The 15,056-nt window shown below is 44.4% G+C and overlaps 2 protein-coding genes across 3 annotated transcripts in view; both read right to left on the reverse strand.

Moving 5' to 3' along the window:
- TCEANC (transcription elongation factor A (SII) N-terminal and central domain containing) overlaps positions 1-871 on the reverse strand; it is a 10,013-nt gene extending 9,142 nt beyond the window's left edge. Inside the window, exons 1-2 of one of the 2 annotated variants that reach the window (XM_014544324.1) lie at positions 779-871; positions 332-415 (exon numbers count right to left, since the gene is read on the reverse strand). The gene's annotated coding sequence lies outside the window, so the exon portion shown is untranslated. The remainder of the gene's footprint in view (positions 1-331; positions 416-778) is intronic. The other variant, XM_014544325.1, reaches the window with a different exon arrangement.
- An 8,589-nt stretch (positions 872-9,460) lies between these two features.
- Positions 9,461-15,056, reverse strand: part of EGFL6 (EGF-like-domain, multiple 6) — a 21,475-nt gene continuing 15,879 nt past the window's right edge. Inside the window, exons 7-8 of the mRNA XM_014544293.1 lie at positions 12,571-12,897; positions 9,461-10,912 (exon numbers count right to left, since the gene is read on the reverse strand). Coding sequence (XP_014399779.1) covers positions 10,902-10,912; positions 12,571-12,897 — 338 coding nt within the window. The 3' untranslated portion in view covers positions 9,461-10,901. The remainder of the gene's footprint in view (positions 10,913-12,570; positions 12,898-15,056) is intronic.

A 15,056-nucleotide genomic window follows, 5' to 3' on the forward strand; every position in this document is an offset into this window, starting at 1 on the left:
CAAAATTACAATGAAGTAGTGATAAAAATAATTTTATGGTTGGGGGTCATCACAACATGAGGAACTGTATTAAAGGGTCGCGGCATTAGGAAGGTTGAGAACCACTGCTCTAGTACATATCTTACCAAGATATCCCCTCATTCTCCCACTTAGAGCCCTTCAGGGATTGCCTTCTGCTCTCAGGATGGAACCAAGGTCCTTGGTCAGGTAATGAAATGCCCCCTTCCAGCCCGCCCTCCCTGTGCCCGGCTGAACCACCGAAGGCTCAGCCAGCTTCACAGCTCTGAGCCTTTGCCCCCGTAGCTCTCTGAGCCTGGCCTGTATCACTCACCATTGAGTGGGTCTCAATCCTCACTGCAAATCCGAACCATCTGGAGAAAGTAAGCAGCAAAACCAAAAACAGCAATGCCAGGCCCTTGTGGGATAGAATGATATCACAATAAATTAGAATCTCCGAAGGTAGGCCTGGGTATTCTGTCAGCGCTCCAGGCGATTCTGATTGAAACCAGAGCTGCGACCACTGCACAGGCGTAACTCCCTGCCCGCAGCAGGAACGTCCCAGGGACGCTGCTATCAGCCTGCCGTCCTGCTCCCAGACTGAACGCTCGGAACCTCTCAGACTGCGCTTTGGCTAGATGAGCCCCATTAAATCAGGAAATATTAAAAACACCTGCTGGGCACAACTAATCGAAAACCTTCTCTATAAATTACAAGTGGTGACTGCCCTGTTTCAGGTGTCAAGATGCACTCAATTCCCCATATTCATTTCCCCTCTTACCTCGTAGTAGCAGAAGGCAATGTATATTTTTTGAGCAACTCCACCTGCAGTACACTCATGTCATCTGGATCCTCACAATAACCGAGACAGGCTCATTTCCATCTTACAGATGAGGAAACCTGTTAAAAACATCAAGTATTTGCACTGTTTTTTCATGGTGCATATCACATTAAATTTTTTATTGTCCGTCTTCCCCACAAGACCCTAAGAATGACATGTTTCATTCACTGATACACACCTGGCAAACACCTGGCCAATGCTCAGAATTACTCACCCAATACTTTTTGTTAAATTCAGGATGCTCCCCCCTCTCTGCTGGTGAACTTCATTCTTTTCATACAGATCACCTTGCTTGTACCCACTGCACCTGAGCTCAGGGCCCCCTCAGCTTCTTCCACCAGAGACTAAGCTCATCTCAATTTTAGTATAAAAAAATCATTCACAGCCCTAGCTGTTTTGGCCCAGTGGGAAGAGCGTCGGCCTGAGGACTGATGGATCCTGGCTTCGATTCTGGTCAAGGGCACATACTCGGTTGCAGGCTCGAGCCCCTCTCTCTGTCTCTTCCCCTTCCCTTCCACTCTCTCTAAAAAAATCAATAGAAAAATATCCACGGGTGAGGATTAACGGCAACACGAATTTAAAATAAATAAATAGCCCTGACCGGTTTGGCTCAGTGGATAGAGCATCAGCCTGGGGACTGAAGGGTCCCAGGTTCGATTCTGGTCAAGGGCATGTACCTTGGTTGCGGGCACATCCCCAGTTGGGGATGTGCAGTTAAAAAATAAATAAATAAAAATTAAAAAATCATTAACAGAAATTCTAGTTAAAAACAAAAAGAAACATGGTGCCTACTGTGGGCTAATCAAGTGGGGTCCAGAAGTCAAGCCATGTGAGGATAAGGAGGTTCAAGAAGGTACAGTCCCCAGAAGTGAGGTGTGTTGAGCATGCTGGGTAAGCTGCATGACCATTGTGTGCCCCATTTTCCTCATCTACAAAATGGGGGAAATCCAACATCCTAGGATTAATATGAGAATTAAACGACACAGTCCTCATAAAGTCCTTAGAACTACACCTGTCACACAGTAAGCCTGACTGGACTACAATGAAAAGGTTTACATGTATCTACTATAATACCAGGCATTGCTCTAGAACAGGGGGTTGGCAAACTTTTTCTTTAAAAGGCCAAACAACAAATATTTTAGGCTTCACAGGCCATCCAATCTCAGTACGCACTACTCAACTCCGCTGCTCTTGCAGCAGAAACAGCAACATTGCCAATGCATAAATGAATGGGCGTGGCTTTGCTCCAATCTATCTTTTTTCAAAAGCAGGCAGGCTGCATTCAGCTGCAGGTCAGTTTGCTGATCCCTTTTCTAGAACATTGCTGTCCAACAGAAACATAATGCAAGCCACAGATAGAATTTAAAATTGTCTAGCAGCCACGTTAAAAAAAAACAGACAGGTGAGTCCAGCTGGTGGTGCTCAGTGGTTAAGCCTCGACCTATAAACCTGGAGGTCAAGGCACATGCCTGGTTACAGGCTGGATCCCGTGTGGGGCTTACGGGAGGCGGCTGATCAATTATTCTCTCATCATTGATGTTTCTATCTCTCTCTCCCTCTCCCTTCCTCTCTAAAATAGAAAACAAAACAAAACAAAAAAACCACCACAGGTGAAATTAACAATACATTTTACTTAACCCAGTTTATCTAAAATACTGCTACTTCAACATGTGATATAAAAAATTATTGAGATACCTTATATTTTTCATACTAATTCTCAAAAATTTCGCTGTTTTATGCTTACTGCACAACTCAATTCGGACCAGGCACATTTCAAGTACTCAATTGCCTATGTAGCTAGTGGCTACCATATTGGATAACACAGTTCTAGAACATATGCTAATACAGATAATGCTTAGATACACACCTATACCTCTAGTTTCTGAATACATACCAAAAAGAGAATGTATACAGCGCCAGCAAGAGTATGCATATAAAAGCTTGTCATTATTAACTAGTATTACAGTATGTGCAAGGTGCACACATCTGGCCTAAACCCCGAAGAGTGGAAGACCAAAGAAAATTTTCCAAAAGTTTACAAATTAGCAGTCACTTAGATCTGTTTAGAACTTTAGATCTAAGATCTAATCCAGCTACACTGGGAGCCCCTTCCTCTAGGGGAGAGAAATGCCAAATGTTTTTTTTTAATTTTTTCCCCTTTATTAAGGTATTACAAATGTGTCCTTATCCCCCCATTGTCCTCCATTGGTTAGGCTTATATGCATGCATACAAGTCCTTTGGTTGATCTCTACCCCTTAGCCCCACCCTCTCCTGCCTTCCCTCTGAGGTTTGACAGTCTTCTGTCTCTAGATCTGTTTTTGTTCATCGGTTTATGTTGTTGTCCGTAGGGGCATCTCGGTTTCTTAACTGTCAATACTGTACTGCGCTAGGGGCCTCTCACATTAAGATGTTCCCTAGCAATTGAATGGAAGGGACAACCCAAGGGCCCGCTCTGGCCCGGGTTCAGGTTCCGGTGGGTGGGGTGGAGCGACAAGCTAAGCCTGCAGCAACCGTTCTGGGGTGACAGCCTGGCACCCAACACAAGCAGGGGCGGCCCGGAGGGATCTGCCCACCCCGGGGCCCTCGGGGCGGAGGGGACAAAGGAACGTTCAGGCCTCCCCCGCCCAAGGTCCAGGGCGCACCAGGACTCCCCGGCGCAGAGACCTAGGCAAACCCGGGGCGTGGCTCACCAGGAAGAGCCGGCTGAGCGTGGAGCCCTCCGCGGCCTCCGAGTCTAAAGTAGACTTCCGGTCCCCAGGGCGGGACCACCAAGGTTCAGCCAATCAAAGCCCGCAGACTGGAAAACACAGCCGGGATTCAGCGCTTGCGCACAGCGATCGGCGGCCGTGGGGCGGGTCTGGGCCGCTCGCTGGAGGCGGCTGGCCCAGGGCCAACAGTGCAGCATCCGGGCACGGATGGAAGAAACTAGTGCGGGTATTGTTTTTCAGCAGCGGTTTGTGGAACTGCTCTGCAACGTTCCATTTCTGCTGCCAGTCAAGACAGTGCTCAGCTAAATACTGACAAAACTTTGGACAAAATGTTCATTACCTATTTAACGCAGAGATTAATTCCACGAGCATTTATTGCACCCCTAGCATGCACCAGCTAATGTGAAAGTAGTGGACATTCAGTAAGTAGCCATGTGCATCCCGCACTAATCATCTGTGCACATCTTCCCCTGCAAGGGCTCAATAAAACCAAAGTGATGGTACAACTAGAGAATGTGGCTCCCTTCTTTGCTGATCCCCTCCTGTAAGACAACTTGGGGGGCAGTTCAAGGAAGCAGGGGTTTGCTCTGGACTGGATGCTGTCAGGAAGCAGGGCAATTCTAAGATGGAGCAATGTAATAAACCTTACCTAGAAGAAGGGAAGACAAGGCCAAGACTAAAACCGTAATTAGCCAAAATAAAAAATAAAAGTTAAAAGATAAAAGAGAGCAGCAGTAACTCAGTTTTAAAAACCGTTGAAATACCGCAAGTCCATTCTGGATGTAACCTAAGAGACTTTAGTTTCAAAAGATGATTGCTAGAAGATTGTTTCTATCACAAGAACAAAGTGAGACATCTGTAAATCAGTTTTATTGGACAGGCTGGGCTCAGTAGGGTGAATGTCAGAAGACACATTGTTCTCTCATCACTGCCTTGAAACAAAGCTCTGTGGGCTATCTCCCCTTTCCCATGGCTCCTCCACGGCTGGAGCCTGAGGCTTTTCCAATTACTTTCAGGTATAAAGAAATCATCTTCATTTTTAGGTTATTAAAACCCATTCTAACCTAATGTAAAAAAATCAACTACTCATCCAATTCAAAGCTCCGACCTTCCCTCAGCTCAGGTGTGGTTTGTAACTCCGGAACAGCAAGGAGAAACACATGTGAAGGGCAGGCAAGTCTGGCTTTAATAACTTCTTGGTGTAGCTCATAGGATGGAAATTTAGAGGCAATGAAACAATATTTATACTACTTGGTTACTGGGGCTGCTCCAAAATTCCATTTAATCAGAAAAATATAGGAAAAGTACAAAAAAGTGGGATTGAAAGGATGCCAACTCTATTCAAAGACCTGCCTACTCGACTGTCTTTTGTACTGTGGTTAGGAAATCTGAGCTGCAGCCTACCGCTGGGATTTCATTTTGTCAGAGTGGCTTCTTACCAGGAGGAGCACAGGCTGCCAGTGATCCTGTACCGACTGCTCCATGAAACGCCTCACTTCATTTTGGTTCTCAGCAGTTCATCAGAGTAGCAAGACATAAACCCTGAACTAAAAAGCACTGGTCCGTGCTGCTTCCTTGTCCTTTGTTCTTGCACCATGTCGCTTCGAGGCTCATTCTCATGGACAAACTGTACTCACCATCCACAGCCCCCCTTTCATGGTATAACCTGGGAGTGCTGCCAGAGGGACCATTCATCAAAAATGACAATATAGCAGATGACATGTACTGTACACAGAGAACCCTAAAGACTCTGCCAAAAAACTACTGCAACTGATAAATGAATTCAATAAAGTAGCAGAATACAAAAGAAATATCCAGAAATCAGTTGCATTTTTATACACCAATAATGAACTATCAGAAAGAGGAACTGAGAAAACAATCCCATTTATAATTGCATCAACAAAAAATACCTGGGAATTGCCCTAGCCAGTTTGCTCAGTGGTTAGAGTGTTGGCCCATGGACTGAAGGGTTGACGGTTCGAGTCTGGTCAAGGGCAGGTACCTTGGTTGCAGGCTCAATCCCCGGCCCCAGTCAGGGCACATGCGGGAGGCAGCCAATTAATGTGTCTCTCTCACATCGATGTTTCTGTCTCTCTCCGTCTCTCCCCCTTGCTTCCACTCTCTCTAAAAATCAATGGGAAAATATCCTTGGATGAGGATTAACAACAACAAAATACCTGGGAATAAATTTAACCAGGGGTGTAAAAGACCTAAGGACTAGTTTTAAAAAAAATATGTTTTTATTGATTTCAGAGAGAGAAAGGGAGAGAGTCGGAAACATCAATTATGAGAGAGAATCATCAACTGGCTGCCTCCTGCACACCCCTTACTGGGGATGGAGCCTGAAACCCAGGCATGTGTCCTGACAGGGAATCGAACTGTGTCCTCCTGCTTCATGGGTTGATGCTCAACCCTGGCCGAGCTCATATACTAGTTTTTATTAGTTGTTCTTAGTTTAAAAACTAACTCAAACATCAACTAAGTTTCTAGTTGCTAAAGAAAACAAAGGCATCAACTCATTTGTCATGACAAGAGTACATCATTTAGACTGGTATGTTGGCATGTACTCAATCCCAGCGTTTATGTGATATGGTCCACGTGGGGACTCCGGTGGGTTTGGGTCAGCAGCTTTTAGCCCACTCTCTGAAAAGCTAATTAGTTACCCCAATCTGCCCTAGCTGGGAGCAGCCACATGACCCAGGCTGGCCCAACTGCACACCCCTCCCCAGAATGTGAATTTTGAGCAGAACAATGTGGAGACTAACAGTGTGAGATCATTCTGGCAATGGCGGCATCCTGGTCAGCAATGGCTTTTTTCTATAGCTCTGCTTCTAGCCCTGCAGACCATTTCCAAGGCTGGCTCACTGATCCTTCCACTTGCCTGCACACTCCTGCTTTTTTACTGCAACTTCCCTTTGACATGTTAGCTGAGATGTTTCTGTTGCTTGCTACCCAGAAACACTAACTGACACAGCCCCCATTTTCACATAGCTGTGAGATTTGAGGGCCATCAGAAGAGAATCCCTGAAAAAAGAAATGTTCTCTTTCAGAAGAAAAGAGAGAATCCTTGATCTTACCATGGGGCTGAAATTGCCTTCTTACTCACTCCTTGGTATGAAGGCATTGGAAGCTGCTATTATACAACAGAAAATATGAGTTAGTAAAAGTTACACTCGCAGCTGCTTATTCCTGACACTTGAGTTATCTTTTAAGGGTAGCCTCCCTTCACTTGGCAGAGACCAGCGGAACAGGACATAGGACCAGTAAGCGTTGATAGAAGAGAACGAGAGTTCTGCAAGATTGGATTCTTCAAGATCTCAGGGGTGAGTGAATTGTAAGGTTTTGGGTATCCAGAAAGAAGCATGAGTTCACTAGATACCGGAAAAGGGAGAGATGGAGCAATGGGGGGGGGTGAGGGGGTAGGGGGCTGATGCTGAAGACAGTCCTTTTAGCTGTTTCCCTGGTGGCAGCCACATACATATGCACATAGGCTGCCACAAGGGGGCACTGCTGGAACTCTGAGAAAGGGTCTCAAAAATGAATGGTGCAAGTGGGAAGTGTCTCACTTTGAGCAGGAGAGCTGTGTGACCGCAGCTAGGACTCATGAGGGAAAAGATTTTTAAAAGGACAGTGACAGTGACTGGAATAGAGTCAAAGACCTGTGAGGCCAGGATATTGGATGGGTCATCTGCACAGATTGATTGATGACAATGGCTAGGAAGGACAGCGGGCTGGAGAGCTACTTAATGGCACCTCCAATGAACAGTGGCTTTTACATGGGAATCAAGAAGTAAGAGACTGTAAACAAGAGTAGGGAGAGGAGAATGGCACCTTCAACTCCAGACCCTGATATGTGTGCACTGTGGGAGGATGAGTGGCAGCCATTTGATCAAGCTACAGGGGTAGAAGTGGCTATGGGAGAGAGCTCAGTTCAGCTAAGGCTGAGAGACGGAGGAAGACATCGCTGGCATGAATTAAGATGTAGCAGAGTTTGTTTACCAGACTGTGGAGTATGTGTGATGGGGGAGGGGACAGAAACAGTGGGAGTTAGTGTCCAGAAGAGGAAGCTCATAACAGTGTTGGGGTGAGACAGTGCGAGAGCATGGATGACATGGGGTTTTGCACATTGGATCATGGCCAGGGTCAACAGATATGGGAGTCATGGCGGAATTAGCTGACCTTAGATTTCCCCGAAGGAAGCAAAGTATGATTCGGTGCGGGTGCAGGTTAGAGCTCCATGACACTACAGGCTGTTGATTGGAATTTAAAACAATATGTTGGTATTTTTTGTTGTTTATTTATTTATTTAACTGTATGAGAATATTTATTTGGTAAATCACAGAAGTAGAAATAATTCCTATCCCTGTGGCTCAATGGTTGAGCGTCGACCTATGAACCAGGAGGTCACGGTTTGATTCTCAGTCAGGGCACATGCCCGGGTTGCGGGCTCGATCCCCAGTAGGGGGCGTGCATGAGGCAACCGATCCATGATTCTCATCATTGATGTCTCTCTCTCTCTCCCTTCCTTTTTTCTCTGAAATCAATAAAAAAATATATTTTTAAAAAGAAATAATTCCTAGAAGAAATGTGTGTAGGAAACATGTTATAGAGGTAGGAAGGGCTCTTGGGGCTTGGGAGTGAGGAAGGGATGGGGGGAGGAGAGGGAAAGGAAAGGGAAAGGCATGGGCATACTCCTGGGAGAGCGCCAATGTGTTGGTATTTAAGGGTCTAAAAAGTTAATCCCCAAGACTATGGTCTTGTGGTGAAAATGGCAGAAGTAGCCCCCAGGGAGCAGGGAGAGTGGTCACCGAGTCTGGATTGTGCTTTGTTTGAAATCCTAGGTAGGCCAACGAAGGATGTTTTTTCTTTCACTTAATATTGAGCAGTGACCAGTCTGCGCAGCGGTAGAGATACCATAATGTTGTCAGTGACCCAGGCTTTCTCCAGCTATGCACTCTGTTATAGGGTGTGGTCCTTGCCCTCAGGATCATGAAGTACCTCATAGAGTTGCTGCCTTCAAAACCACATTGAAGGCGGGAAGAAGGAAGAAGAGAGATGGCAAAAGTGTGCTGCCAGCTGAGAGCCCTCTTTAATGATCCTTCCTGGAAGCCTACCAATGCTTCAGTGGCCTCCTCCAACTGAAAGAGATTTTGAGAAATGCAGTCCTTTAGTTGAGTACATTGCCCTCTAACCCCCAAATATATATTTTTTAAAATATATTTTTATTGATTTTAGAGAGGAAAGGAGAGGGATAGAGAGATAGAAACATCAATGATGAGAATCATTGATTGGCTGCCTCCTGCACGCCCCCTACTGGGGATCAAGCCCACAACCTAGGCATGTGCCCTTAGCTGGAATCAAACCTGGGACCCTTCAGTCTGCAGGCCAACACTCTATCCACTGAGCCAAACCAGCTAGGCCCCCCCCCCAAATATATTTATATATGGTTACATTAGTAAGGGAAAGAGTGAGAATGGATACTGGATAGGTAACTAGAAGTCTCTGCTACAAATATTAGAGAAACATGAAATATTAGCTTTATGCATTGTTTTTATCCATGTATAACATGATTCACAGGCCTCTCTATTTCATTTTTGGTTCAACATCTCTTCCTTCATTTTAAAAAATATATTTTTATTGATTTCAGAGAGGAAGGGAGAGGGAGAGATAGAAACATCAATGAAAATCATTGATTGACTGCCTCTTGCACACACCCTACTGGGGATCGAGCCCACAACCCAGGCATGCGTCCTTGACCAGAATTGAACCTGGGACCCTTCAGTCTGCAGGCTGACACTCTATCCACTGAGCCAAACTGGTTAAGGCACATCTCTTCCTTTAATCTGGATCACTGGGACACTGTCTTTTATTACAAATGCTCCCCCCTATCTTTCTTTATTCTAAGCCACAACTATGGTCTCATATTTCCTTGATCACTGAATGGACAGAAAGTCTTCCTCAGATTCTACTGCAGTATTTGAAACCACATGTATCAGTTAGCTTTTGCTGTGTAACAAACCACTCCAAATTTTAATGTCTTAAAATAACCATTTTATTCTCTCTTACAATTCTCTGCGCTGATTTGATGTAGCTGGGGCAGGTTTTCAACTGGTCTCCCTAGAAAAACTGTTTTGAGGGTTTCTATAACTACCAGTTCTCAAACAGATATAGCTACAGTCTTGTGTAGACCTTATGTGCCAAGATTACTTCACACTAAAGAAAAACAATGTGTTCCCCTACCCCCCACCCCACAAGAGTTTCAATATGAAAGACTTGAAGAGTGAGACTACAAATTTTAAAGATTAATAAGTGGGCCACCTTCTCTCTTTCCTTACTCTTATGGCCCATTGCTTTTAGGGGAGGGCAAGAAAATATCTGGAGAACCTTCTATTTGGGGGCTATCTTGGAGCTATTTGTGACTGAGAATCTTAAAGCAGAGTATCCTTTCATCCTCAGACAATTCACTCAGGATTCATTACTGTACAAAGCTGTTATTGGATTTGGTAGAAAAGAGAAATAGAAAAGAGGGTATCCATCTTTTTTTTAGTCCTGCTACTTGCTTAACTTAGTTTTACGTTCTCTGAGGCCTTGAACTCAACAATGTATGCTAATTTGCAATTATGAAGCCTAATAAAGCAGCCATGTGTTCCCATAATAGAAAGTACTTTTAAGAAAATAAAGTATTTCCATAGAGAAAAGAATAAAAACCACATTTCCACAAAGCAAATAATCATGCACATAGCTAAACATAAAATCAAATTAGCACATTTTCTTACTTAGAAAAACAAACCATGACACAAGGTGATTATTTGGATATTAGTACAAAGAATTTAAACATACAAGTTTGGCTATAAAAGATCAGGTTAAGCAACTTAGGTAAAAGTCTATCTGTGATGTCATGGTTTCCAAGAAGTGCCCTAAAAGTCACACAATTAAACATTTCTCTGTGCTTTTTTTTGTAATTCTAGAAGTGTTGTATAGAGAGGTTCATCAACTCATATAGACAAATAAAATATATTGGGGGAAAAAGCTGAACTGACATTTCCACATTTTATCAATTCAGAAATGAATTTAAAGCAAATAACGAGGCAACTATACAAGAAAGGCAGCTTACAATAATGTTTCTATTGGTACATTACAATTTTTCAGTTCGTATTTTTTAAATGGAGGGGCATCTGTGACATAATATATAAAAAAAACAGAGAACTGACATTAAAAGTCAAATATAAGGATATAAAAGACAACAGTAACATTCCAGCATCCACTGATAAAAAGGCCACCAGGACATTAGCCTGACACCAGCATGACACCGTCTACAGCAATTTCTCCGGTTTTGCCCTTGCCACGTTCTGCTTCAAAAGTGATCTAATAATGGAGAGGGAATAAAAAATTACTTCAAAATGTTCAAAACAATGATATAATCAAACCATTGAACAGCTATTAAAGAGGACTAACTCATATGACCCTATTGCACAGGAACTGGCTTTGACACTGAGGAGTAGGAATAGATGTTATCTTCCTGATGCCAGTTATCCATGCTGAGTGAGCTATGTTCAGAGAAAACAGGGTCACTCTAACACCTAAACGAATCTGGAAAGCCCTGTGAAGCTGAGAAGGGCAAGGTTTAAGAAGAAATTCTTGAATTCCCATTTAAATAAATAAAAAGCAAAAATAAAAGAATATGAGTTTCTTTAAAAAAACTGCTTGCCCAGCCAGCGTGGCTCAGTGGTTGAGAGTCGACATATGAACCAGGAGGTCACGGTTCGATTCCCGGTCAGGGCACATGCCTGGGTTGTGGGCACCATCCCCAGTGGGGGGAGGGGGGCATGCAGGAGGCAGCCTATGGATGATTCTCTCTTATCATTGATGTTTCTATCTCTTTCTCCCTCTCCCTTCTTCTCTGAAATCAATAAAAATTATTTTCTAAAAAAACTGGCTGGAAGAAATTTAATATTCCCTGTGAACATTTAATAGGAAACTATATAGTTGAAAGGGAATTATTCTTATATATTCAGATTTTGGTAGTTTATAGTAGTAGTTATTTTCCTTAACATATTGATTCACATATTCAGAAACTATCTGGCATGTCATTGTTTTCATGTGTTGACAAATGTTTCATAATAAGTTATAATCACTTTAATCTAAGACTTTTTAAAATAATCAACAGAGAAGCAGCAAGGTAGGGGGAGGTAACATGTCCCTTCTCACCAGGTTTTGGAAATACACTTTTGTGAGATTCTCACTCTCTACTAGGGGAGATGTTGTCATTGGCACACTAGTTCCTGGATGGGTGGTCCTGGGTCTACTCCTCACGTGGTTAAATCCAATGGCCACAGAGCCAAGAACAGACAAGGCAAAATATAGAGGGAGCAACAGATGCCCAGTGAGAATGAAATGGAAAGTCTCAGTGTGGGGGTTCAGGGCAAGTTAGTAGGGAAACCATCCTGTATGAGCTGGGACTTCTGGTGGGTTCTGTAGTCATCCAGTTCATGGAGAAAACTAAAGCTTATGCTCTACTTTTAACATTTTCTTCCCTACAACTGTCTACTTTGGCTTTTAAAACAATAACCACACAACCGTGAAATTCTCCTTTCACTGAGTGGGCCTGTAAAAGGTACCTTCGAGAAGGAAAAATGTAGGGTTTGGCAGATCCGTCTGGTAAGGGTCTCCCTGGTTTGGGGTTGAACTGCATGGAGGTCTGGGCAGCCGGACAGACAACTGTGCTTGCTGGACAAGCAGGCTGACTTTGCTGCGAGTGGAATCGGAGGGTCTGTGTCAAACAGGACCCCTGCTCCCCAAGGTAAGGGGAAAGGACCCGGACTTCTTGTTGCCCACAGGAGCAAATGTGATTGCGTATCCCCAGAAGATGTTACCTTCCAGACTTAGAGAGAACCCTGCTTTTTAGGACTTAGAGCCAAACCCATTTCACTTAATGAGTGAAACTGTCTTTTCTTCGTTCATGTCCCAGAGAGATCACAACTCATTTTTCACAAGATGTGTAAAATAACAGAAGTGATACTCACAAAACACATCTCCTCGAAGGCTTTGTTCCTGCTCCACGTGGTTCTTCAGGGCTGTCTCATCTCTTTTCTCTTCCTCCAGCCCCTCTCTCTTTCTCTCCTCATTCCCCTTTTCCCCTCCATTTGGGTGCCCATCTCTGGAAACACTCTCTTCAGAGTCAAAGGGCCGCAAGTTACCCTTCGGGGCAGGAGTCCCAGCAGGTTCTACGATGGTGTTTTTTATTTTCACCTTCTTTTTCATGCTGTTTTTGTGAGCAAGCAACTTCTTGATTCTGTCTTTGATGGTACCAGGTGCTCTGAGGACTTCCTTCACAGACTTTTCAGGGATAACTACAACAAACAATAACAGGCGAGAAGTTCCACCTTGGCCGATAATTAGATAACTCACAAAACAACAGAGCATTTGAAAAGTGTTCAAGTGCTGGAAATGAATACTTTCAGAATCAACCCACATGAGGTTCTACCATTTGATATTTTCGGAAGAACTATACGTGCATCTGTTTTAAGCAGTTATGTTATGGTAGCATCTTTTTTTTTTATATTTTACTAGAGGCCTGGTGCACAAAAATTTGTGCACTGGAGGGGGGCGGTCCCTCAGCCAGGCCTGCCCCCTCTCACAGTCTGGGAGCCCTCAGTCTGGGAACCCTCAGGGTATGTCCTACTGACGGCTTAGGCCCACTCCCCTCCCTTGGGGAGTAGGCTTAAGCTGTAGTCTGTAGTCTGGCCTCCCTCTGAGGGAAGCAACTGGGCCGATCAGGGGAAGGCGCCGCCCCCATCACCCTGCTGCTGCTGCCACTGCTGGCCGCCTTGGCTGCCAGCCCTCGGCCCTCGCTTCTTAGTGCTGGCCCCGCCCCCCATCCACTGGTGGGTGGGGGGCAATCTGGGGCCAGGCCGGCTGGGGGAGGGACTGTGGGAGGTTGAAGCACAGCAGGTTGCACCCTGTCCAGCCTCTGTGGAGGCATGGCGCCGCTGCCACTGTGGCTGCCTCTGCAGAAAAGGCATCACTGGGACTGGGACCATGCAGCCCCCTCTCCTGCCGCCTCTGCGGAAGGGGCCGCAGTGCTGGCCAGCCTGCGCTGCCACCTCTCCTGCGCCATCGCCTCTTCCGCGCTGCCAGCCCTTGGCCCTCGCAGCCGCTGTGGCCTTGTCTGGAAGGACATCTGGAAGACGTCTGGTCTAATTAGCATATTACCTTTTTATTACTATAGATTGGTTTTTACAGAGAGGAAGGGAGAGGGATAGAGAGTCAGAAACAATGATGAGAGAGAAATATTCATCAGCTGCCTCCTGTACAACCCCCACTGGGGATTGAGCCTGCAACCAAGGTACATGTCCTTGACCAGAATCGAACCCAGGACCCTTCAGTCTGAGGGTTGACGCTCTATCCACTGTGCCAAACCGGTTAGGGCTGTTATGGTAGTATCGTAACTATCTTTCCTTAGAGGACATACTTTTGTTTTGCTTCAGAGACTACAATGATGAAATACCTGCTCCTACCAAGTTGGGCTACAGGTTCTAAGGTGATGGATTCCTCCGGGGTCCTCTCATATTTCTGCTTTCACACAGGTATTCTTTAAAGCTGGGGTTGCCCAGGTAGCCCTATCGATTTGTCTAAATTTGCTGTTCCAAGATTACAGCTATAGCATTAGGCTGGACCAGGTAAATGGTCAATAATGGGCCATTTGTGACCAATAAAAATTGTGCTTTATGGTTCAATGTGTATATACCTAATTTTTCTTCCCTGTTCTCTCTCTGCTTTGAATTTCTTAACCTCAACCCACTACTATCTAAAGTGAAATAATTCTATTTATTGAATATTTATAGAGGCTTTTACATTTGCTGTTTTACATTCATTTCCTATTTCTCACCACTGGATTAAATTGTTTTAAAAAATGTACCTCTAGATTGATTCCTCATGCCCCCGGTGGGTCAACGAAGAACTCAAGAGGTAGAAAAAAAGATCATTTAGCCCAACAACTTTGTTTTATAGATGAGGCAACTGGGTCATGTTAAGTGACTTGCCCAAAGTCACTCAGATACCAAGGGGCAGAGCTAGGATTTGAGGGTGAAGGAGAGGAATGATTCTTTTTTTCCAGTCCTATTTCCATGACAGATTTATTCCTGCTCTAGGGTTAAGGGTTACTTTTCTCTAGACTGGTTCAAATGCCTTGAAATCTAGAACCCAAAGATGCATGCCTCCTTTTCAGGGATCTACTCATGACAATTAAAGATATCCAACTAATGTAAAAAAAAGTAATTTTTTAAAATTAAAAACACTGCCCAGCCAGCATGGCTCAGTGGTTAAGCATCGACCTATGAACTACAGTGGTTCTCAACCTTCTGGCCCTTTAAATACAGTTCCTCATGTTGTGACCCAACCATAAAATTATTGTCGTTGCTACTTCATAACTGTAATGTTGCTACTGTTATGAATTGTCATGTAAATATCTGATATGCAGGATGGTCTTAGGCGACCCCTGTGAAAGGGT

Source organism: Myotis brandtii, unplaced genomic scaffold, assembly GCF_000412655.1.
Source record: "Myotis brandtii unplaced genomic scaffold, ASM41265v1 scaffold359, whole genome shotgun sequence".
Taxonomy (NCBI): domain Eukaryota; kingdom Metazoa; phylum Chordata; class Mammalia; order Chiroptera; family Vespertilionidae; genus Myotis; species Myotis brandtii.